Source organism: Dermacentor silvarum, chromosome 6 (assembly GCF_013339745.2).
Source record: "Dermacentor silvarum isolate Dsil-2018 chromosome 6, BIME_Dsil_1.4, whole genome shotgun sequence".
Classification (NCBI taxonomy): Eukaryota; Metazoa; Arthropoda; class Arachnida; order Ixodida; family Ixodidae; genus Dermacentor; species Dermacentor silvarum.
The window spans coordinates 148,278,761-148,305,477 of NC_051159.1; the positions used below are offsets into that span (position 1 = coordinate 148,278,761).

General features: G+C 44.1%; 1 protein-coding gene across 1 annotated transcript in view; it reads right to left on the reverse strand.

Moving 5' to 3' along the window:
- The window catches only part of LOC119456957 (sodium-coupled monocarboxylate transporter 1-like), a 70,275-nt gene that overhangs the window by 40,143 nt on the left and 3,415 nt on the right, over positions 1–26,717 (reverse strand). The window contains exons 2-6 of the mRNA XM_049669155.1: positions 25,896–26,246; positions 3,959–4,150; positions 2,575–2,643; positions 2,452–2,503; positions 1,131–1,198 (exon numbers count right to left, since the gene is read on the reverse strand). Of these exons, the coding sequence (XP_049525112.1) occupies positions 1,131–1,198; positions 2,452–2,503; positions 2,575–2,643; positions 3,959–4,150; positions 25,896–26,246 (732 nt within the window). The remainder of the gene's footprint in view (positions 1–1,130; positions 1,199–2,451; positions 2,504–2,574; positions 2,644–3,958; positions 4,151–25,895; positions 26,247–26,717) is intronic.

Below are 26,717 nucleotides of genomic sequence, written 5' to 3' on the forward strand. Positions count from 1 at the left end.
GTGAGGCCTCATTTCGCTCTATTCTCGGTCCTTCTAGTACCACATGCTCTTGCAGTCTACTGGTGGTATCCTAAGCAGGCGTTGATGAACGGTCTGTCCTAAATTTCTTTGTTTACCCTCTGCTTATATGGCTCATACCCACTATGGGTGATTGGCCCGAATGAAATTAGATGAAGGTGATTAACAACTTAAATATTAATACGGCAAGAATTAATGGAATAGAAAATAACATAACGAATCAACTAAATATTCCTTTGAAACAATTATAAACGCTTCAACCGCTGTGCAAGCATCCTTGTCACATGCATTGCCCAAGAGAGGGATGCTCAGAGGGAAATGATTTAAGGAATTGAAAAATTAACTCCAATTTGTCTAAATGCTGCTACTAAAATGTATTTCCTTGCAATTGTGAATTGACGACAGAATAAGAAAAAAATTATGAATTGCCTCATCTCCGTAAAATGGGCTCAGCGGCGAGTGAGCCAGGCTAGCTCAGTGTTGATAAAAGCTTAAGGAATGTATTCGACACCGCAATCGAGTGAAAGTTACTTCAGTTTTACGAGTCTAAAAGACAATTCTGCGGGAAGTGAATCGTGCGTGTCCGCAAAATTAGTTATAACTGGGTTAAAAAAGTCGAAATAAACTTAACATTAGTTTGGTTTCTGTGCGCCTTCAACTTAGTACACGCACACTTACTACAAGACCTCGCAAATTTTGCTCTCGCTTGCGAAGAAACGAAAAGCAGGTTCGACTGAGCTATCGTTTCGTAGCTCCATCCTATTGGCGGCACACGCGCAAGCTGGGAAGTCGACCGAAGTTGACATCGATTTGAGTTGGCATGTTGAAAATTATTGCCCACCATGAGGTGTCGATTTCTCTCCGTTTCTGCGATGCAGTCTTAAGAGTTAATTTCATAGAATCACGTCAAGTGTGTAGGTCCTCAGAGTGAAAGTTTAAGAGTAGCCCTTCGTTTTATCGTGCTTTCAGATTTATTTCTATAGTAATTCTCTTCAGTGTCTCTTCAATACTAATTGTTCTTAGGATTTTGTTTCTGTTAGTAGTGGCAGCATTAAAAACTATCAGAGGACACCTCGAGAGAGATAACTTTAATAAAATGTGTCAGTACTCACAATTGCCGTGTAAAAGGCGCAAACGCCTCCATTCAGTACAATGGAGAGCCACACAGGAAGGCCTGTCACTGCGTGGAGAAGGTTTAAAGAGAGAAAAATTACGGCTTCCGCGTCAAGCGCAATCGCTCGTTCACCCGAGGATCAACAGAGACCTATAGTATTTAACAGCGGTGCATAACACGTGTCAATCATAATTCAAGCTTACCCGGGGCCGATACGCCCCGGTAAGCAAGGCGAATTCCGCTAAACTTAGCTTAATGCAGTTGAAGCGTAGTTATGCAGAGTTTGGTTCATTTGTAAGCCTAGGTAAGCTAGTGATAATTGTGCCAATCATAATTAAACAATCGCTAATTGATAACCAAATAATACCAAACCAATAGGTAATCGATAATTGATCAATAATTAATAAATTTCGGAAAGACTGCTTGGTAGTGCCCCGGATGAGCATGGCAATGCATAGTGTAGGCCAATCGATACCGAATCAATACATTTCGAAAATTGATTGGTAACCAAATAGCATTTGCTTATACAGTGCACAGACATGGCAACTCCGCAAAACACTTTACATCGGCTATGAACTTGGTAATACGGTTAAAATCTCAAAGCTGCACATAACTTAGAAAAAAAAAAAGACGTGAAAACTTTGCAAAACTTGGCAAAATAACAAAAGCCAGGACTAGCTAGGTGCCCATCAGCTCCTCTGTCGCTTCAGCATTGCGCCTCCAGTGCAAGCTACGCAAATTTAATTTTTTTTGTGATACAACAGATATGACACACTTAGAACAAGCAAAGTGACTGAAACTTCAAGTTCAGCGGCAAAAATGTCAAGCACCATATGAAGAATTACACTTCATGCCAGGAGAGCCACGCTCACTTCAGCCACTCTTCATGTATCCTGATCATCGACGGTATTCTGGCAAGCTTCGTTACAATGCAGTTGAACCAATGCGAGAGCGTACGTTTTTCACTGCAAATGCCAGGCTCGCAGGAAGAAAATATGTTCTGGCGTCCTAATGCTCGAAAGGGGGAGTGTCGAGGAGAAAAAGGATGGGTTATTTGAATGCCTGCGTTCCTTCCCAACCGTGCAGTTTCTCTCTACAAGTCTATGCAACTCTACTTATGGATGAAAAGATACTGATATCAATCAATCAATCAATCAATCAATCAATCAATCAATCAATCAATCAATCAATCAATCAATCAATCAATCAAAAGGCGTTCGATCCACTGCACTAAGGCTGCTTTATTGTGCTTTTGACGTGTGATATAATTGATGCGAATGTTGTCAATACGAAGTGCCAATCAAAGAGAATGCACTCACCTGACCCGAGTGCAAGTGAGGGAGCGTAGAGTACCACTCCCATGTAGAAACACTGAAATATATAAAAAGAAGTAAATGGTGAATTTTGCACAAATAAATATTCAAATGTTAAGTAGAAATTACCATTTGGAATGTAGTCATGGCGGACGTAAGCTTTCGAATGAGCACAGAGTGGAACCTCCTCTCCAGGTACTGCATGAGAAAGAGCAAGCGAAGAAAAAGAAATGTCGAATAGTGTAAGCACTTCATACAGTGCACGGCGAATTCAGTTTTAGGATTCAAACACGAAGGCTCCCTAAAATCACAATATTTATTACGAACAATAGTAATTTGTTCCTTATGAGTAAATCACCACGAAGCTTAAGCTAAAAAAATGTATATATTTGTATTTTGAATTCGTGCAGCTCGTCAAGCGGATTGTTTTCTCGTTGCAAAAGGTGGGGACAGACTAACTACAACCGCACGATCACTTAAGAGGGACAGAAGCTTTAATGTTCTCCTTACTTCTGACTAGCTTATGAGCTCATCGTTTAAAAAGCTCCTGTTAATCACCTATTAGCGGAAGCGGCTGCACAGTGTATTCACTTCTAGGGGCGAATGAACGAATTGAGTTTGAGATCAACGATTGCATGGCGTTGCGTCCGTAATAATGTCTTTGTTATAGTGGTGCCATAATTTGAACCGTCAAGGAACGTCATAAATATACGAAATGCGAAGTAGCTTACTCGGAGTAGAAAAACTCGTGTTCGAAGAATTCGCGCTTTTCGAAACTGTATCGGCCTTAGTGCTGATAAGGATGGATTTATGCACGGCTTTCAGATGTTGACAGTCAATTGACTTCCAAGGCGCTTCGTTTGCCTGACACTTCTGGCTGGCTACATGAACTAAGAGCTGTAGAAACAACCTGACGGCGTTCCAGGCAGGCGGTACGAGGCAGGTACCGCAAAACAGCACGCAAGATACAGAAATGAGCAGTGCAAAACAAAGTCAGAGTACAAAAGAAAGAGTATTTATACCACCAAAAAACAAAAGCAAAAATAAACGAACATGAAAATAACAAGAATAGCCCTCTGAAACGGTGGAAATAACAGAAATAGCCACATGAACTATCTTTATACTATACTTAACCTCACAAATCTAACTAATCACATGCAAGCATTTGTTGTATCACAGTAAAAAAAATTTGACCATCAAGGTTGTTTGTTCCTCATGGCCTTGTATGCCTTTCTACATATTTGAGTGTGTAGAAATTATTACTGTGTACGATTAAAGTAAAAGAAAAAGAAAGCCGAAGCATGTTGTTTCTATAGTATATGGTATCAAAATATCACTGACACATGCGTTATAATACTACAGATGGTGTAGTTGCTTAACTTGTTTTCAGGAAACGAAAAGCAGGTTCGGAATAGTTTATATCTTCTACAAACATGGGTGAAAATTTTCTTCAATATTTTCATCGTTGTCACTATACCCTCTACGGGCAGCAGCCGAGCAACATTGGCCTCACCTGATTCACACTGATCATGTCCATCTCGTAATACACTGGCAGAAACACGTGGGCTGCCAAAATAATGCCGACAATGACACCGATGAAGTTGACCATGTACTGGGAGCCATGAATGAAACTTTCCGAAGGCACACCCAGTATAGCGATCGCCGACAGGAAACTCGCCATCATGGACATCGTAACCGGAAACACCTGCGCAAACAGTGAGCAAAGGAGCTCGCTCTGAATACACGCGGAAGGCACCCAGTAATTGGGACAAACACTGCTTCAATAATGGACAATAACGGGAACACCTGCTTGCGTGTAAGTGCAGCAGTGTGTACACTGGCGGCAGCAGACAGGACAGAAAGTGACCCGGCAATCTGGTTTCGTTTCATTGTGGTGGAAATAAGGGGGGCATCACTAATGATCTCCTCGATTGACCACCCGGAAGCTCAGCATATGATCTACTCTTAAAGGAAACAATTATTTGGCAGTAGAGCCGATACGACGGTTACGCTATCCGTGCGACTACATTAACGGCAAGACGAGGTTAAATGGCCCTTTGGATATCTGTGCTTAAAACTGCTAACTGGGCGCCTTTTCTTTTTTTTTTCACATAGTGGAACCTAACTGCCCTTCCTTGCAATTTAGACAGTGCAGTAGCTGGAAAGATTAGTTGTAGAAACGCTGACATAGTAAGGCATTCAGCTGCGGGATTTTATACTGTCTCTAACTGTTTTAATCTGTTACCAGAAGGATGTGTAGTGCTTTGTTCGCGCTCTCTTGGCTCGAGTGAGGTAAAAAGATATCATCTTGACTGCAGGAGCAGCTTACCCTTTTAGTTTTTCAGCTATCGCCATTGCGGACGTGTTCTAAAAAGGAGTTAAATATAAGACAAGTGTAAAGTACAGCGTAAGGTATTTGCCAGTAGCTTCGCTGACATAGAATGCGCAGACAGCGACGTGTTTCAGCTCACAGAAAGCGCTTAAGACGGGATGGCCTAAATATATATGTATCCTATTCCGTCTAGCCTGTAAGTAACGCTTAATGTACTATCGGCGTAAATTAAAACGCGAAGAAAAAAAAGAAAGAGAAATAAATAAAAGAACAGGAATCTTGCTGCGTGTATAGTTGTATGGGAGTGCGACATGCAATCACTCCGTAGAATTAGGCCACTACTATTACAAATGCTGTCGATCCTGGAAACGCAACAATACATTCTAGTCGTTTTCGATTTGTCCGCGTTTGAATGTAGGATGATAGTACATCAAGCGTTACTTTCGGACCGAACAGAAACTTATATCGCCTGAAGCAGACAACGGAATTTGGGACGAGGCGGAAGCGGACATCAAACTAGAATGTATACCATTTTGCGAGTCAACAAGAATTACGCTAGACGACTTCCCAATTTACTTAAGCACACATGTTGCACTTGTGGAACTGAATTCAACCGGCGCTATAGAGGCAGTTTAATGTCAGAAATCCTCAGGCAGGTAGGTGCCTGAGGATTTCCTGAGAAAGGGGGCAAATTCCTCCTTTCTGAAGAGTAGGCAGGCGTCGTGCCCCTTCGGGTGGCAGTTGCCAGCCTTGCTCCACGCTTTCCCTTTCCTGTGGATGTGTTTTCAAATCAAATAATAATAATTCTCGAGACCATTCATCCAGAAAATGAGCACCACAAATGTATCGTCGTTCCAAGCATTATGCATCACTATAACGGTTTTTCTTGTTTGTTAAATAATTTGAGCCTTAGAGAGAGAGAGAGAGAGAGAGAGAGAGAGAGAGAAAAGGGCACTGAATGGCCTGGCCATCCCAGAGAGACAGACAGACAAAGAACTTTAATGAAGGTCCTGAAAAGCTCCGTTGCCCCCTCTCAGGGAGGCGACGAAGCCGCGCCATCCCACAAACAAAAATTAAATCTCAGCGACCCACAAATGTGAATGATGAAAGAAAAACAACATGACCAATGACAGAGAAAAAAAAAAAACATCGGAGGTTGTAAAACTTATCACATAAATCTATCGTAGCATGCCATACTTCATGCACAGTTAGAGAGTGCGATATATCTTCAACAGGTGAACGTACAGTCCCAGCGCGCTTTATTACCATAACAAATGTAGAGCCACTACAGGCAAATCAAGAGAAAAGAGAACGCTGGACTCGCCGCGGAATAAAGCACGTCGCCATCAGCTACCGATACGAGTGAGTGGCACAATCTCAAAGAAGACGGAACAGATTGGTGCAGTTCATATGGCCGGGCGAATAGTAAGTATTTGAACGCACCAATACACGATTGCCGTTCTAAGACACTAAGACACTGCACACTGCCGACATTAGAGGTGCTGCAAATGCCAACTCAGTTCGAAGAACGATGACCCGAAGTCGCTCAAAAAGAGCAAGACGCATGAGGCTGCTGTAGCGGTATTTTGTCATTCGCAGACGCAAATTAATTATTTTAAAAAGAAGAGAGAGAGAGAGAGAGAGAGAGAGAATACAAGCAATCTCGCAAGCGCCGCAGAGAGCACGGGAGCGCGGTTGTAGTTAGTGAACGTTGCAGTATTTTCACCACCGTGTATCTAGCGGAATTCGTCCGGGAGGCGTTTCGCGAATTATGTGGCTGCAAGCAGCACCGAACAAAGTATGCAGAATGGGCAGCAGTCATGAACATTTGTGCCTGGGTTTTAAAGACCTCGCAATTTAAAGACCTCGGATTTAAAGACCACAATAGCAAGTTTCACGGCGGTTTGCAATAAGACGCGAAGCGGTCGGCGAATTGCACATGGGCACAAACTCACACGTCTGTTTATTTAGGCAGAAATTAAAAGGAGCACACGCAAGAAAGATTCGGAAAGCAATTAACACTGAAAAGTACGGTAAACACAAGTAAAATTACCGAAAAGAGTTCGAAAACATGCACAGTTCGCAACTGTACAGACAAGTGGAACTACGTGACTGTATACATATAACTAAGTTCTGGGGTTTTACGTGCCAAAACCGCCATTTGGTTCTGAGGCGAGCCGTAGTGGGGCACTCCGGATTAATTTTGATTACCTGGGGTGGGTGCATGGTACATGGGCGTTTTTTGCATTTCGCCCCCATCGAAATGCGGCCGCGGCTCGCCGCAGGCGGGCTTTGATCCCGCGACCTCGTGTTTAGCAGCCCAACGCCACATCCCCTAAGCCACCATGGTGGGTCAACTACACGTAGCTACATAACACGTAGTGCAACAGATATATTCATATAGCAAACTTAACGTGCATGACACATAGCATGCGATCTGCAGTATTCAGGTCTTTGTAACAGCGGGCGCTGCGATTTCAAGGTCAAGCGCACCAAAATTTTGGATTGCGTATAAAGCCTATGTATCAGATAGAGCATCTGTGCAAAATTTTAAGTTTCAAATACGAGTGTGTGCATCCCGAAAATCTTGCTTGATAACGAAACCGGAAAATGGAAAACCGATATTGGCTATTTGCCGCAAATGACGCACGGCCCAGAACGTTGAGAGCCAGCGCGGCTCCTATACATGACTTCCGAAATTCACGTCCGTTGACCACGTGCAGCCATCGTCTATTTAAGCGCTATTAACCCTACAAAGTCCAACGAATGTATTTTTTCGCACGATGAGCGTGATACTCTATAATGCCTGACTTAAACACGGGAAACTTAACGCAAAGCCCATAGTAGTGTTGCCGACACGCTGGATCAAAGTTTTAGTTGTAGATAGCTTAGCAAACCAATTGCTTGTTAGTTAATTACTGCACTTAAATGTTAACTTAAATGTTAACTCATAACCTTTCATTGCTTGTTTTCGTACGATTGTACTCTTCGTCGCCAGAGATAAAAGTTATCACGTTCTTCTCATTTTTTTTTATGTAGAATGCCGCTTCGCCTTTGTGGGGTTAAATGATAATAAAAAAAATGAGACAAAGAACGTGTCTTTTAGCTTTGCCAAGAATAATTCTGTAGTACGTACTTATCATCTATAACCAATCTAGCAAAAGTAAAAATTTGTTGCAGTAGGCCTTTAGCTCTTTGTGGCCCGAACTTTTTCAATCCCGGGGAAAATTTTATAGCATGTGCATCTGAACGACAAAAGTAATGGAAAAAGTCAGAAAAAGAATTCCACTCGAAGGTTGTTGTCTATGAACTGCAGCGTGTTGCAAGCATCATGCTGTTGTTCAGACTTCTTAGTTCACAATCGCAATGGTGATTATGTGGCATATGGCCGCATATTATTTTAGTACCATTTTTATCGGCATTCAAGCCAAGTGTTCTTGCATAGGCAGCAGGTTCCAAGAATAGACTACAGAGGTCGAACGCCAGCGTGATGGACGCATGGACATTTGTGAAATTTCAGGGAGAACCATATTTATCTGCGTCACAAAGCCAACAAACTGTGTAATTATCATTGCCGAGACATTTCTGAAAATAGTATTGTTTGTTTTTATCAATGTTGGATATTACCTGCAAGACATTTTGTATATTGACATGACATGAGATGTTGGCGCACAAGTAGGGCGCCGGCTAATCCTTCGCTCTTGAATATGGGGTACATGCAACATGCAGTTACAGTATACAGGGGGCTAATTTTTAAATTCTACGGAGTATTTAGAAATCGCCTGTGGCAGGTAGCACAATTCTTATCATTAAGCTGGGTTACTCGATGAGGCGGACATTAGTAGCCCGAGAAATCGAAACACATATATCTCCTTGGAATGAATTTATAGAATGGACACCAGTTTGGAAATATGCGCCATCAAACTCGCCGTAAAAATGCACTGTTGTTTCATTTACCTTTTTACCAAAATGCTCTTTTATACATTGAATCACAAAAGTAATTGGAACGCCCACGTATTTCGTCCCACACTTTGGGAAATAATATCTCGAAACTGGCGTCATCCTGGAAATTCATTTCCAGTGGATGCGTCTTGCAAACTCACCGGCTACAATTCGTAAATTGCAATGTGTGTCGTAAAGTAATTAACTAAGAAGTTCATTAGCAAGTTTTTGTTAATTAGCTGAATGTGTGTTTCGATTTCTCGTGCTACTAATGTGCGCCTCTTCGAATAACCCAGCTCAACGATAAGAATTATGCCACCTGCCACAGGCGATTTTTAAAAATTCCGTAAAGCTTAATTTTTAACACCCGGTATGTACAAGATCCATTTACAACAAAGGTGCGTTATCACATACAAGTCAAACTAACACTACGACATTAAAGACACTCTTAAATGCCTAATGCGAACAACAATATTACATAAGACAGTGTCATTTGAAAGAAACTCTAAAACAACAATGCGAACCGTGGTAATATCACATAGCAATATTTCCGTCAAGCTGTTTTAGCTTTTAGTCCTGTACTCCTCCTTTTCAAATAAAATAAATATGATTGATTGATTGATTGATTGATACGCAGTGACAGTAAAAATGAAGAAGGCTCTTATAAATGACAAGTTTTTACATGCGTTATAAACGCCCAAAATGCTACTGTCTTGAAGAAAAATATTTTCATGCTATTAATGCGCACTTTTGCATGGCTGTTTGGCCACGACACCAATAATTTATTCAAATTGAGTGGTCTACGGCCTAATGCCTGTCGGCGTTTTGGTGTGCCATAATGCCGGAATTCTAGAAGAAAGTGATAAGTGCCTTCTTCAACAAAGACACATTCACAGTGAGGAATTTCAGCGCGGCCAATTCTGTGCAAAAATAAGTGTTGTGTGCCGTAATCGACGAAAAAAGGTTGCTATCTAAAGGTAATAGAATGTTGAATTCATAAAGCGGATCAGTATGAAAGAAATGTGAACTCTTGGAATTGTGATTGTGAACCACGTCTTTCAACATATTTTCAATGATGCTGCTTTAAGAAAGCAGTGCAGTTCACTTCCTGCAATTGGGAGGAAAACCACATCGACAATGCGATGCGCTTGTGGTGCTCATGCATCGAATTCTGTGTTACCGGGAATATTACACTGTCTCGGTATTCATTGAAATACTATGTCGTGTTGCGATTTATTTGCCGGTGTGAGCCTTTTGAGTCTCATAAATGATAATAGCATTGTTTGTTTTCATTTTCTTGTTGAAAAGTGGTGCTAGTGCTGCCTGGGAGTGCCGCTGAAAACTACCCACCAAGTTATAAATTTTAAGGTACATAGAATAGCGACAAGTTCAGACATTGTTGGCGATGTTGTACGATATAACTTAAATTATTCGCGTTCCATGAAATGTGGCACAACGTAACAAATGCTGAACTTTAGTGTGTTAAACTGGGCCCCATCCGTGTATACGTGTAGGTATCCTTTATACCGCGTATATATATATATATATATATATATATATATATATATATATATATATATATATATATATATATATATATATATTGTAAGCACATTTCACGTACTTCATCGTTCTCATTTGCATAAAGCCATCATCATCCCTGTTTCTCTTCTTCTTCGTGTTTGAGCCTCGGCCGTGCCGGTGGAATAAACGGGTCTGCCAGTGCTGCCTGTCCTGGTCGTCTTCCGTCTTTCAAAGTGGTGGAGGTGCGGGGTATATATATTGCATATTGCTAGTTCTTGATCAGCGTTATTAAACATGTCTCGTTATTAAACAAACCATCTAATGCAAACTCTACTTTCAGGAGCATAAGCAGCGATGGGCGTATTCGACGTCTGATTTACAAAACAAATTGAGGGACAGCATATAGAGATGGTACCGAATTGATTTATGGACATGACTTTTGTCCCATTTAAATAGCTCTAAAGCCGATGAGTGATTTTGTGAAGGGTGTTAGGTGGACAAAGGACGTAGAAACACGTGTAATTAAGCGATCATTTTTCCATCCTCGCGAATCACCCTTGCAGGCACAATGATGAGGACAGGTGCTTCACCGGAAATACGAACGGGAAGGCCTTTTGCCGTCTAACGTATAATATTAGCAAACATACGACTTTTGAACATGGGCACAAAGTAGGTACCAATTCCCAAAAATTATGCTGAAGTTCACGGAGAGTATGAGCACGTCAGAGCCATCAGACGCCGGTCTGAAAAGGCGAACCGACGTAGACGCATGACATTATAATGTCTATAGGAATATTTGTACCAGAAAGAGTCAACAGTAACTCTACGGTTCAATACAAGCTTGAAATCTTGGAATCCTTTTCTCTTTTGTTCGTGTGTTGCCGGTGACCTCCTGGGTATTTCGTAGAATTGCTAGTAACAGTTCGCAAAACAAACATTTGTAACGACAGCGGCTGCGCTCGACGAAGTTGTCGCAGCTGGTATATGTGTAAATGTCGCGATATGTAGCTGCACTTTACTATGCTGCGCTTGTCCAAAGGGCTAGTCAGTAAGCGAGCCAAAACTTCCATCGATGAATCCCCACGTGGAACGCTGACGTACTTTCTCCAGGAAGCGTACGCTCCGATGTTGATGAAATGGGAGACATTTAAGTCAAACATAGCGATTAGTAATAAAACTTTGACCTTATGCTCGCAAATAATTTTCGGAAGTACGGAACGTTTGTGTTTTTATTACGATGCACCCGAAACTCAGCAGCGTTGCTGTAGAAATGAATATCTGAGATATCTGCAGCCATCAGACGAATTGGCACGTGCAAAACAGTATTAAATTGCCTCTTTGCTACAAGTTGTATTCTTACCCTACAAGCCGGTTGTATTCGAGCAATGTGAAGTGTTGTTTATGATCGAAGGAACAATAAGCTGAAGAGGTAAACTTGATATGTTTGTTTGTTTTATTTTTTTAATGAGAAAGTGAGTGCTTAGATATTCACGTGGACTTTATTGGCGCACCAGATATAGACTCCGGAGGCTTCACAGACCCTTCTTGCTGATCAATTTTGCTTACGGGAGGCGCCCGTTTCCAAGCGAAGAAAATCAGAGCAAGCGGAAGCAAGCGGAAGCAAAGGAGACACGTCCGGTTTCAGGATTTTCCTTGCAGGGAAAACAGTATCATGCAGGAAGCGCATTCTATTTTATCGCTTGCGAGGCGATGTTACGCTTGCGTCACTCGACGCAAGTCAGTTCTGGTTTCTAATAACTAATTCCTTCAAGATTGTCTCAGCGGTTACGTGTATATGAGAGCACTCGTTGCTTTCGGATGAGCTTTGAATAGTAAGTATAGTTGGGTCTGAGGCAAAGTTTTTTTTTTAACTGCGGAGGGGGCTGTTCAAACCGGCCGTGATTTGTGCTGCGAGCCGCAAAACCTTGCCGAGCTATGACGTCACTGCGTTGCCTAGCAACTTCATACCAGCTGTGCGATAGCTTCGCAATACTCCGCGCCTAGACACTGCTTAACAGCGGAGCTGTTTTTGCCGGCCGTAATTTGTGCCGCGAGCCGCAAGACCTCGCAGAGCTATGACGTCACTGCGTTGCCTAGCAACCCCATACCAGCTGTGCGTTTTTTTCCCCAGCAAACTCCGCAGTATCACGCTACTGTAATACCATGGGTCGCACAAACGCTTCGCTGCGTTTATTTGTGATTGCGCCTCTGCAGTGTATAAATGTAGTGAGGAAAGTCACATAGAACGTCTTGAAGGGTCTCCTCAAGACCACAGTCATCACATGTAGCGTTGTCGGCCATTTCAATGCGAAAAGCAAAACACTTCGTAAAAGTCACTCCTAGTGACAGATCACATCGTTAGAGAACAGCATTGCAGTAACAGCATTGCAGTAACAGCTAAAGCTCGGTTCCGTAGGACGTTACTGTTCTGCACAGTAAAACATTTAGAGGTGGGGTGACTGCACTTCATTCCCAGCGTATATTAAACTACAGTGCAAACTCTCTGCCAAGATGATATTTGTTTTATTCGTTTTAGCCTGTTAGCGGTACTCGCTGCCTTAATGACAATGCGTGAAACGAAGAAACCTCTCACGCAACCTGCACAAGTGCTCCGGCAACAATAGGGATCTTTCGAAGAGAAGAATTACATAAAAAAGAAGAAATAATAAAGGCAATTCGAAAGCATGGTCTTGAAATGCGACGACAGAACACGGACCAGTGTCGCCATGAAATACCTTTTCTTTCCTTCCCACCACAAACATTACAGCTATGCTTATAGCAGCTGTAGCTTATAGTAGTGCACAAACATAACAGTTGCACGAGATTACGTTTTTTTTTACTTGTGGGGTGCATAAACATAGAAAGAACGAGTGAGATAAAGAACAATAGTACATTGAAATGATGACTAGAGACCTTTGTGAAAATCGGTAAAGGAAAGGGAATAAGTGTGGCTCATTATAGAAGCTTCACATGCGAAGCTCCATAGGGATTAAGATATCTTTATTCTCATTGGTGTGGAGTTATTAAAGAAAAAATAACTTTAACGTTAGCCCGTGGCCGCACCCATCCATCGGGCGATTTCACCTCTCAATGGACGAGATTACACGTTGCATAGGATACAAATAACACAATTGTTCCTGTCGCATGTAGTTGTATAGTACTTAATAACTACTCGTTAAACTTCGTTTCATATAACTGCCAACATATGCGTTGGATATGCATAGATTTCTTTAATCTCATGTGAGCGTAATTGCCGATTTCGCGCGTAATATTCTGACTAATGCCTTACCATTGTTGAAGCTTGTGTGATTACTTATGTGCTTTCTCATTGTCAAATGCAGTCAACTCTCTTAATTTCGACCTCTTAATTCGACCTCTCTTAATTCGATTTTCGCCTAATTTGATCGCGCTGGAAAGTACTTGCGAGAAACCATACATTGGCTATGGAAGAAAAACTCGTTGAGTTCGAACACGAAAGCATGCCACTTCGGTTAATTCGACCCCCGTCGGCATCCCCCCATGCGCGCGTAGGTTACTGCATGAGGCTTGAATACACGAAATTCAGAAGGCGGCGCTGTATGCTTCCCTTAGTGTGAAGATGTTTTATTTTATCTTGACTTTTCTTTTCAGAACTGTACTTTTCCTATCTGCCCAAAGCTGAGGCAGGGTGTAAACTTGTGGTAGCTCGTCGCCGAATGCCAATTGGGTCGCGCAGCAGGAGCAAGAAGCCGAAAGGACGCTACGGACTACTTCGAGCAGTAAAAACTATTTTAGGCCGCGGGTTTCATTCCCGACAGCAGCAGGGATTTACTTGCGCGATGGCTACGAAAACGCTCGTCCAATTAAACGCAAGTGCGCGTCAAAGACGAGGAGGTAGTCGAGATTAATCCGGTTCTCTCCACGTGGCCTCCCTGATAGCTCACTGTGCAGTTCAAGGGCTGCTACAGTTTCTAACAGCGAAGCTGTTTAAGACAGCCGTAATGTGTGGTTCGTATCAAGAAACTACCGCGCCGTAGCCATGGAAACCAGGAGGGCGGCGCGGCGCATGTGCACGCGGTCTCCTCCTCGCCAGCTCCCTCCCTTCCCGACCACGCCTCTCTTCTCTCCGCGCCGCGCTGAGCCAGGAGAAAAAAAAAGAGTCGAAAGCTTGCAGTAGGCCGCGCAAAGCTCAAGACACAGCGAAGCTGGCCGATTGACTGCGTCTCTTGGTTGTAGCTAAGTTGAACTTGGCTATGTAGATGTTTAAACTTGGTTGTAGCTAGGCCTATACTCGTGTACGTCATCTGTGCTAGTACTGGAAAGGCTGCGGTAGTACTGGAAAGGTGCGTGGCGGTAACGCGACGGTGCGGGGGAGCATGACGTCATACCAGCTGTGGCGGCGGCGATAGCGCAGCGGTGGCGTGATGGCGTGGCACACCTTTCCAGTTCTACTGCTGCCTTTCCAGTACATAGCACAGAAGACGTACACGAATATAAGCCTAGCTACAACCAAGTTTACACCTCGACATAGCCAAGTTCAACCTAGCTACAACCAAGAGACGCAATCAAACGGCCGGCTTCGCTGTGTTTTGAGCTTTGCGCTTCCTAGTGCACGCTTTCGCCTTTTTTAAGGACAACTGACCTGCACCAGCGGCAGTAGCCTGAATTGGTGTTCGTCGTGCTGCACGTGATGTTGTGCTGTGATAGTGCGCGAGTGATCGTGACCAGCGGTGATTGTGCGTCTGTACTCGCTGAATCTCTCACTCGCTCACTCTTTGTAGTTTCCTTTCTTATCTTTCTACACCACCACTCCCGTTTCCCTAGTGTAGGGTAGCAAACCGTATTTTTCGTTCTGGTTATTCTTATAGCATTTCTCTTTCTGTCTGGGACTTCGAAAAGAAAAAAAGAAGCGCAACTATCAGTACACATTTTTAGCGCTTCGTTCTGTCACAACAGGGCGCCTCGACTGCAGAGGCCTATCGCACCCAAGAGCACCGCAATGTGGCGAATGTTTCAGAAAAGCAGTAGACATAGTGGAGAACAGATTAAGGAACGATTGCCTCGGCTAGGCGTTATTTCTTGCCGCATTCACCCACAAGGCCACAGGTTTATAGAGCAATAAAAGAAAGGCAGACATAAGGACAGTAGGCTGCAGCGCTCGTTCTCTTGTCCTCGCTGTCCATCCTGCTTTTAATGGGCTATAAACTTGCCACCATGCCGCACAAAGGAGGCCGAACGTGAAGACGAGCATTCTCTGCCAACACATTAGTGATACAAGCTGAGTACGACTTTATCGGTATAATCATTCAATTGATAATGATGAAATGTGGCTTTGCCGCTTGTATTGCACAGGCATTCTGGAAATGCCATCTCCAATGACACACGCACGCACACGCACGCGGTAATGGTGGTATTGAAAACACTCTGGGCTCGAAAAACGACCATGTATCAAGATTCCGCAGACTATGCTGCGAGAAAGGAAATACGAACATAAAGCAAGGACAGGCAAGCACAGATGCGGTTTGTGTCGGTTGTTTTACAGTTGTGTTCCTTGCGCTGTTTCACTGGTCAATCCTGAACTACCAACATATTTTGCAGCCTCCGTCCCCGGCATCCGTCGCAAAAGACAATCCCTATCCAGTGCGTCAAGCAATGCTTTGCAAAAAAAAAAAAAAAGGAAGAATGTTCTGTAGATTGTGTTTGGGGACGGTTATTTCGGAGCCAGGCGACCTCCAGTGACCAGCCACTCATGCGCCAGCCGACTTCATGTATAAGGCTGCGAATTTCCTGTAGTAGCTGACAAAATCGAGCATGCCGGAGAGGTCCTGCCCCGTGAAAATGCGTGACGCGCCTAACACTAATCAGTACGTCATGGTCACGCACCACCCTCAGCCTATATTTATGTCCACTGCAGGACGAAAGCCTCTCCCTGCGATCTCCAATTACCCCTGTCTTGCGCTAGCTGATTCCAACTTGCGCCTGCGAATTTCCTAACTTCATCACTCCTCCTAGTTTTCTGCCGTCCTCGACTGCGCTTCCCTTCTCTTGGTATCCATTCTGTAACTCTAATGGTCCACCGGTTATCCAGCCTACGCATTACATGGCCTGCCCAGCTCCACTTTTTCCGCTTAATGTCAACTAGAATATCGGCTATCCCCGTTTGTTCTCTGATACACAATGCTCTCTTCCTGCCTCGTAACGTTAGGCCTAACATTTTTCTTTCCACCGCTCTTTGTGCGGTCCTTAACTTGTTCTCGAGCTTCCTTGTTAACATCCAAGTTTCTGCCCCGTATGTTAGCACTGGTAGAATGCAATGATTGTACACTTTTCTTTTCAACAACAGTGCTAATCTCCCAGTCAGGATTTGGTAATGCCTGCCTTATGCACTCCATCCCAATCTTATTCTTCTATAAATTTCTTTCTCATGATCAGGGTCCCTGTGAGTAATTGACCTAGATAAACGTACTCCTTTACAGACTCTAGAGGCTGACTGGCGATCCTGAATCCTTGTTCCCTTGCCACGCTATTGAGCATTATCTTTGTCTTCTGCATATTAATCTTCAACCCCACTCTTACACTTTCTCGGTTAAGGTCCTCAATCATTTGCTGTAATTCGTCCCCATTGTTGCTGAATAGGACAATGTCATCTGCAAACCGAAGGTTGCTGAGATATTCGCCGTTGATCTTCACTCCTAAGTCTTCCCAGTCTAAGAGCTTGAATACTTCTTCTAAGCATGCAGTGAATAGCATTGGAGAGATTGTGTCTCCTTGCCTGACCCCTTTCTTCATAGGTTACTTTCTACTTTTCTTGTGGAGAACCAAGGTTGCTGTGCAATGCTTGTAGATATTTGCCATTATATTCGCGTATGCATCCTCTACTCCTTGGTTACGTAATGTCTCTATGACTGCTGGTATCTCTACTGAATCAAATGCTTTTTCATAATTTATGAAAGCCATATAGAGAGGTTCATTGTACTCCGCAGATTTCTCTATTACCTGGTTGATGACATGGATATGATCCATCGCAGAAAATCCCTTCCTGAAGCCAGCCTGTTCTCTTGGTTGGCTGAAGTCAAGTGTTGCCCTGATTCTATTTGAAATTACCTTGGTGAATATTTTATACAATACTGAGAGCAAGCTAATGGGTCTATAATTCTTCATTTCTTTAACATCTCCCCTCTTACGGATGAGGATAATGTTGGCGTTCTTCCAGCTCTCTGGTACACTTGAAGTCGTGAGGCATTGCGTTTAAAGGGCCGCAAGCGTTTCAAGTATGATATCTCCTCCATCCTTGATTAAATCGACTGTTATTTCATCTCTACAGCAGCTTTTCCCCTGGTCATCTCTTTCAAGGTCCTTCTAACTTCATTGCTAGTTATAGAAGGGGCGTCTGTATCCTGTTCATCACTACTTCGAATGGAAGTAGCTTGGCTGCTCTGGGCACTATACAGGTCAGTATAGAATTCTTCCGCTGCTTTTACTATATCATCGAAATCGCTGATGATATTACCCTGCTTATCTTTCAGTGAATACATTTTGCCTTGTCCTATGCCGAGTTTTCTTCTCACTGATTTCATGCTGCGTCCATATTTTAGTGCTTCCTCAATCTTTTCCACGTTATAATTTCGGATATCCCCTACTTTCTTCTTGTCGATCAGTTTCGACAGTTCAACGAATTCTATCTGACCTCTGCAGTGTGACACTTTCATGTTTTACCGTTTCTTATTAGGTCGTTTGTTACTTGGGAGAGCTTACCTACTGGTTGACTTGGTGCCTTACCTCCCACTTCAATTGCGGCTTCTGAGATAAGCCTAGTTACGGTTTCATTCATTACCTCTATGTTGTCTTTATCTTCCTGTTCTAAAGCTGCATATTTGTTAGCGAGCACCAGCCTGAATTGGTCAGCTTTTACCCTTATTGCGTCTAGGCTGGTCTGTTTCTTCATGACTAACTTTATTCTTTCTCTCTTCAAATTGAGAAAAATCCTAGACCTCACTAACCTATGGTCACTGCACTTTACCCTACCTAACACTTCTACATCCTGCACTATGCTGGGATCGGCAGAGAGTATGAAATCTATTTCATTCCTTAATTTTCCATTAGGGCTTTTCCAGCCCACTTCCTGTTGCTGCGCTTCCTGAAGAAGGTATTGATTATTCGGAGCCTGTTCCTTTCCGCGAATTCGACCAACATCTCTCATCTAGTGTTCCTAGAATTGATGCCGTAGTTGCCAATTGATTGCTCGCCAGCCTGCTTTTTCCTCACTTTTGCATTGAAGTCGCCCATGACTACAGTATACTGAGTTTGCACCTTTATCATTGCTAATTCAACATCTTCATAAAACTGTTCTATTTTTTTCGGCATCGTGACTGGAGGTTGGGGCGTAGGCTTGTACAACCTTCATTCTATACCTCCTATTCAGCTTTATTACGACGACTGCTGCCCTCTCATTAATGCTGTAGAATTCATCAATGTTGCCAGCTATGTCCTTATGAACCAGAAATCCTACCCCGAATTCTCTCTTGTCTGGAAGACCTCTGTAGCAGAGGACGTGGCCGTTAGTCAGCACTGTATAAGCCTCACCAGTTTTTCGCACCTCACTAAGGCCAATAATATCCCAGGCAATACCTGATAATTCTTCAAATAGCCCTGATAAGCTAGCCTCACTCGATAGGGTGCGCGTGTTGAACGTTGCCAGGTTAAGTTAAGGTTGCAGCGTGGCCTCCTCCTTGTAGAATTTGTCGAGGGATCAAATACATGAATAATAATTGCATTGCCATTGCCAATGCCATTGTATATTAGACGCTGCAAACGAACTATTGAACCCTACGCACTGTGAATACAAGTATGTATTTTTTTCATTAAAAAATACATTCGTATGTCCACAAAATTGTGGCAGAAATAACTGATATCAATGCTTCCGCGTTTTTTTTTTGTCTATTTAATTAGTACAGAAAATATCACGTGAACTTTAGAAATATATCAGTTCAAAACCAGCAACGCAGTGCATGCAGCTGATATGAAAAACGTAAAGGCCATGAAATTAACAAGTTGAGGACGAATATTTTGATGAATCTATCTCATTCAAGAACCTTGTTGACATTTTTGCACATATGCAACGGCCAGGGAAAAATCTCAATGAAACTGTCCTTCGTTGCAATGGATTGCGCAGGAGCGGCTGTTACCGGTCGTGTATTGTGAGTAATTGCACCGAAATTATAGTCGCAATAGTGACAATATGAAAAGCAGGAGTTCTGCAAAATATACATTAGAAATGTGAATATAGAATGGAATATACAAATGCGAAGATACAACTTCATAAAGGGCAAAAAAGTGTGGCTGGAAACAAATTTCACTGCTTGTATACACAATACCTCGCAACAAGATATTTAAATGTACGTATAAGTATCCAATAAATCTACGTATCTAAGCAAACATCACTGTATATAATGCGTCAAACAAGTCAAATAAACATGTTTGTCAGTCACAGATAGTAAACGTTACGCATAGAAAGACAGACGATCCAGGCAAGAACAATACTATGATCGCAGAAATCGTGATATGTACTTGGGCCATGCTGCTGTCGCGACAGCACCATATGGCTAGAATAATAGAGGAAAGTGCAGAAATCAGTACGAAAATATGCATTTTAGCTGCCTACACAGCGGCAACAATTATTCTGCACCAAAAATCAAAGAAGGCTATTGCTTTGTTTCAAATAAGAAGTATAAGAGCAGGTAGCCAAAAAGGAAAGAAAAGGACAAACGAAAGCCACAGATGATGTGGCAAGTTGGACTACCCAATATCCGAGTGTGTTTGTTGGGAAATGCTGCGTGGGCGTGGCTTTTAATGAGCAAAGTCGGTAAAAATTGGTTATTGATGTCCTCGCAATTTTCGTATTCGCATGATAATTTTGATCATGATGCTAACTGTTACAATAAATGATGAAAATTTTTGCGGTTTTAAAAGCTAATGAACAGTCATACGTTTTCATAATTACGAGTTTATGGACTTGAAGGCACAGAGCTTTTTACTTGAATTGATTTTTACTGCTTCGCTGTCTAAAGGACAAACTTCACCCGGCGCGGAAGTTTAGCGAAGCGGTAAATGACTTCGGACACGTTGATGCCGACGTCTCTGTGGGCGTATAAGAAATCCAGCCTAACCATGCGTTCCTCAGACATTGCAAAGCGCAAGTAGTTTTTTAGTAATCTCATGTTTGAAAATATTTGCACTGCACTGGCATTGGTCACGGGAAGGGTGACTAGAATCTTCAGTAGCTTGTACTCATTTACATAGAACCTCCAGTCGCAATGAGAGAGGGCATCTATTCCGGTGCTAAAACCTAAATACACTTCTTCGATGTCGTTGGCATCCTTGTTTAGGTACCTTGCACAAACAGCAAGCTGTTCAATTTCAGCAATATACGTCGTTTCGTCAGCAAGTACGGAGAAGTAGCTGCAGCGTTTACTTTTGCATCTAGGCATTTACTTTTGCATCTTTGATAATTTCACCACACATTTCTATAATTTGGTTTTGTACATCTGGGCTTAAATATGAGGTATTACTGTGGCTACTTTCCAAATGGTTCTTCAGATATGTATCTCCACAATCAGCTCGCATGCGAAGAAGTGCTTTGAAAATGCCAGTATTTCCAGCCGGGGCTTTGCTTTAATCCATAGGACCACTGTCTCTATGGCCACGGAGAGCCAGACTTTGTCGCCCGCAAAAAAGGACTGTCTCAATAATAGGCCGCTAACTTTCCTCTGTTTTCTGTTATTTTACTTTTCCTGCCCTGTTCCAGCTGATCGATCACATTGGGCGCGCTTCCTGAAAATGTTTGGAGAAATTTATCAGCTGCCAGCTGACAGTCATGGTGATATTTAGTATTTTCGTGTATGGAAGATTGCGAGCGCGTGCTTCCATCTCGGGAATGGCGTGAATACGAGGGCTCCAGTGCGCGCTTGTTGACCTAAGTTTATAAGAACATTAAACCCGTAAAGTTCCAGAATTGAAAATCTAAAGCACGCCTTTAGAAATGTCAGTGCACCTTTCGCGTCAGAAGTTTACAAGAATTTTATACCCACGAAGTTCGTAATTGAAATCCATGCGCTCCGTAGATTCCACGGCCGCTGCGAGATGCCGCGACGCACCCGCTCGCTATTGAAAAACCCTTGAAACTTTGTGCTCGGATGGGGCTCATAGAATAAAAAAGCAACTGTGGGGTTCCTTGCGTTATGTGACTCCAAGCGCAGAAGCGTTGCCACGAAATCCAGCCCGATTTCACAATGTTCGTGCCGAAATGTGCTCTCGAGCATGAAAAAGACATTGTAGACAAAATCCCGAATGATTGCCGGCGCCGGTGGTTGTTTTGGTCGGCGCCGGGAAAACATTTCGGAGGGGGGGGCTGAAGCCCCATCAGTCCCCCCCCCCCCCCCCCCCCCGCCGCTGGCTACGCCCCTAATTCACAGGATAAAGAGGAAAACCACGAAGAAGTCAGCGCATCTTCGCCTTTACCCGTTTTGGTATTTTGTTGGGTGTGACGCTGACGGTGATCCTGCCCCTCATATCGGTTCGCCGTAGTTGGCCGTGTCCAAACCGGCGTGACCACAACTAAAGAGAAAAAGCATGGAACCTCCTTGTCGTGAACTTCCAAAAAACGTTCACATAGTCATCGGTGTGACGCGCCGTGCAGCCACCAAAACTCGAGGCGTCTGTTGGCCACCTCGACCGCCCTGACCTCCTTGCCGTCTTCCGTCTCGAACGCAAGTGCGGTAGGCAGCGCCGATGTGCGGTATTGAAAACAGTCAGCGCTTTTCAATCAACCCAGTGTGGCCAATCCCTGTGGATACGAATCACGTTTTGAGGCAACAGCTACAACAGTATATAGCATCTACGCACGTTCCCTTTGAGGTGCACTTGCTACAGCATTCCTGACCTGTCACTGACGTTTACGGGAACTTGACGCCGAGCGAAACTACTTCTATATGTCAACCAACCCTTTGCAGGCGTGTTCAGAGAACGCGCCTCGACGCTCGATCGGCCCGACCTTCTAGCGTTTACACGAAGCCGATGACTGGATTTCGGCCTGACAAGATGACTAGACCCGGCTTTATTGGTTTCATGTATGCGTAGCCTATGGTCACATCGCTACCTTTAATCATCTGCTGCCATTAACTGCGCTAATTAGAATGGCAGTAATTGAACTTTGTTAACTTAAGCCGCGTTTACGTATGCACATTGGGAGCTTTCTGAAGTTCACCTACCAATATTGCTTCTTTTGTATATAAGTGCGATTAGAATTAATTGTTAGGGCAGTTCACGCACTTTTCGGTATCTGTGGCCGAATCGAACCGTTTTACTTTCACAGCAGCTTGGGTTACTCGGTATGGGCCACTGCGTATGTGCAGCTCTTCATAATAATAATAATCATAACATATAAAACATGTCACCAATTACACACCCATCATAAGATAGAGTGCTAATTGCATTCACTAACGTCACAAATCGTAGCCAAAGAATTAATGCGGCGCCATTTTTTTTACATTGTCTTTACAATTACATTCTCATATGTTGAGACGAGAATGCCGGAGAGGTACCACCCCGCGAAAATGCGTGAGGCGCCTAACAACAATGAGCACGTCACGGTCATCCACCACACCCCACGATTAGCCAAAATCATTAAGTGTGGCCGACGAAGAAGCCATTTCACAACCCACAATGTTGTGAAATGCCTAATTTTTTCATGCCGAATTATTCAAATGAGGTATAAACCGCAGGGGGCCGGAATTTGGAAAGTTAGGTAACTGCCTCGCGAATCCACATTCAGACGGGTCCGGCGTGGGCTTAGATTCGCGTAAGGGCATGCTATCTTTAGTGCAAGCAAAGCGAGAGCCCAGCTTGTTTATTTTATTCACTTGATTTCGCAGGTTTTCATAAGTGCCTGTTGAACTTTGTCTGACGTGGCTGTGACGTCTTACGCATAAAAATAACTATCATGTTGGAAAGGAGCCTAAGAATCGTATGCATATATCATGCTGCCCGTAAAAAAAAAAAAAATGGTGAGTAGCGCCTGTGTCGTGTGTTTCTGCACTTTTTTTCTTTTTGGTTGTGGCTTCGCGTAGCGTCAATTATGACCTTAAAAAAGTGCCAACTAGCCCAGCAGCATCTTCTACTAAATAAAGACAGCCGGAGAAATTCACTATGAATGTAAAAAGCGCTCCGAAGATGTTTCGAAGCCGTGACCACTCACGCATACCACCCACGCGTACCGGTAGTGGAGCGCAGTTTTAACAGCAGAGCTGTTCAAGCCGGCTGTAAGTCCGTAACGCGTCGGAAAAAAACAAAACACATCGCTGAGCTATGAGTCACCTGGGTGGCCTAGCAATCCCCTTGCGGAGCGGCGTGTGATTCGCCTCATCTCCGTACCGTGCACATTTTGCCTTGACATGGGACGTTAAAGGGACACTAAAGGCAAATGCTAAGTCGACGTAGACTGTTTAAATACCTTTCCAGAAACCTCAAAACGCTTGTCTCGTGCACAGAAAATACTTAGTTTACGAGAAAATTGGATCTGAAGGGTCCAAATACCTTTATTGCAATTCAAATCACCCGCCACGCCAACCGAGGAGTGGTGACGTTGCATACCGCATTACCGCCCTTCGCTGTTGTTGGTGAGTGAAACGGCGCCCAACAGATGGCGGTACGGTGCGCCGCTGCTGCCGATTTTGGTAAAAGTACAGTGTACTAGAAGTACACTGTAGTAAAAGTGGCGTAGACCGTTCGGACATTCCGCGACGTCGCATGGACGTGGAATTCGCAGTTAGTGCAAGGGTCGCGAGCCAGAAAAACAAGCGCAACACTACACGATAACAGAAAAACTGAAACGCGAAAGTGCAGGCGGCGCAGAGTCGAGCGAACACGAAACCTTTTGACCGCCCGCGTCGTTGTCAACGGTGTAATGTCAGTTAGTTCTTTTTTGTAAAAGTGTAATAGAACTGGTGAAGTAGTATTTTCTTTCTTCTTATAATACAGTACATTGACGTTTTTATAACGAGTGGCTCAGTACTAGTGACATCATTTAGATGAGGAGTGCCTTCGTCATCAGGCGAGTACTTGAATGTCCCGGGGGAGTCTCTGATCGTGTCCTGCATTTACCTCAATTTCTCTATTACTAAGGCTCTGCTCGCGATAATATTGACGCTTTAGAGATACTCGAGCACTAATACATCACTTTAGCTTGACTTAGTATTTGCATTTAGTGTCCCTTTAAGGAGAGGGAAGGAGAGTATGCGCGCGGCGCGCGCTATGTTCGGGAGAGAGAAAGAGAAAATGAGAGCGAGAGAGAGAGAGAGAGAGAGAGAGAGAGAGGAAGAAATTGTAGCAGCACCAACGAGGCAACGCGCAGAGCTACTGCCGACGCCGTCCGCATTTTCCCCGTGTCCCCGCGTTCGCGTCGAATGCGCGCCGTGTTCGCGAATGAAGCAGGCGCCTCTGGCGTCGGCTCGGCAGGTTTCGACCAGCCACGCCCCGGCAAGTGTGGAGCACGGTCGGACTCGACACCACCCTACGCGCTTGCGGAAGAGCGTCGAGGCCGGCCGTGTGTGGAGGCGCAGCTTGGATGTGACGTCACTGGGGAGATAACTCTCGTTGACTCTGTGGCGAGCACATGTACTCTTGACATGGGACGACCATAGAAGATCCGTACACCCTAAGAAGCCGCTCGCTCATCTTGAAGCGCGTCGCGCGGCCAAGCGAGAATCTGCGCGTCGGCGGCGAGCCGATTCGGAATACCGTGCCTAGCAGCACTTCGTATTTCCGAGCAAAACGTATCCAAGCCTAGAAAAACCTGGAAGAAAAGCTAGGTCGATCACCAGCTCGGCTGTTTACTCCAGCCTTGCACCACTAGTGCAAGCTGCCCACTTTTTTTTTTTCACAGTTCGGGACTAAACAGCAGCCGTTCGAGCAATAAAAGTCTTGATGCGTGCCCCCAACAGCAAATGTCTCTGGAGCGCGAGATCCGAAAAAAAAAAAAAAAAAACATTAGTGTCGAAGATAGTGAAGTCGCCTTTGAATAAAAAAATACAGTCGATACTTGTCCGCACAATAATGACACTAATCGCCTAAATTCTAAGTTGTGACGACATTAAACTCTTCTTTTCGCAGTTTTAGTACTCCGAAGGTTTTGCAGACGGCTGTACATGCGCATGTACTACAACAAGCTTTAATTTCAATTATTTTCTTCTCTTTTGTTTTTGCCTATCCGAGGCTGCTAATAATGCGACATTAGCGTACAACACTATCGCAGCTCCCCCCCCCCCCTCTTTTGTCATCAGCAGCAAACTGGTATTGTAATATTGAAACAAATGGCAAGAACGCAAAAGAGGCAGGGAATGCGTGAAATATACGCCGACAACAACCATGTTTTATGATAGGAAATAGGTTTTAGTAAGTACCCGCCGACTGTACCAAGAATAAACAGCAAATATCAAATCCCAAAATAACATTGTCTTACGTCAGTTAAATTGGTCTCGTATCCGACGCAAAACAAAGCAGTGGAAGAGATCTCTATCGAAATGATATAAAAACCACAAAAGGAAAGACATCACGTGACGCGTACCACGGCATGCAAAAAGTCCGCCTGGCTTACGCATGTCACGAAGTGCTCGCTCACCTGTAACTGTCTGTTTCCCACGAGGAACTCCTTGTTGTTGGTGCTGCGGCGGTCCTTCCAGGCGAAGTAGATGCCGATAACCGAAGAGAGGCCCAGCACGGCCACCAGCACGCAGTAATCGGCCGGGTGGAAGTACCTGCACGGCCATGACTGCGACGTAACTGTTACGCCGAAACACGGGTCCTCGGCCACAACTTGTGCTTCCAACTTCCGTTGGAGAGTCTGCGGAGAACGCAAAAAGAAGATCGTATACGGCCTCGGAGCGGCGTCTTTCTCTCTCTCTCTCTCTGTTTTCTTCTCCGCGGAAGCTCGTGTCAAATAGTGAGGTGCCCTACTGACGACGGCAGAGAGCTATCGGCGGGATAAGTAGATACAATTCCTCTGCGACGCGTGAACGCCCTCTCGCTCACTTGTAAGGAGCCCTCTTTCTTTGCACTGTTCGTCGCTCGCAGGCGCCGAACTCCGCGCGAGCAGACAAGCTGTGCCGTTCGTACGCGACAGGCCGTTTTATAAGCGAGGAGAGGTGAACGTAGCGCGCGCACGTCGCGAATTTCCCTTGCGCGCACGGAGCTGCCGCATCGCGCGTGTTGCTGAAACCGCATAGCTTAGCGGCCGGGAAGTATAACACCGTGAGCACCAGCGGGCGCAGGCGCTTTGGTATACAGTCCGGATTGTGGTTCGCTGCGTGTCTTGACAGGTGTCGAAATGTCGCGCAAAAAAATAACGAAATAAATATTTGCGAAAAGGGTGGCGAAGGAAGTGATGCAGAAAACGCAGGAAAGTGTGTTCGGGGTTGCTTCCTTTGGCGCTTTTTTAAATGCG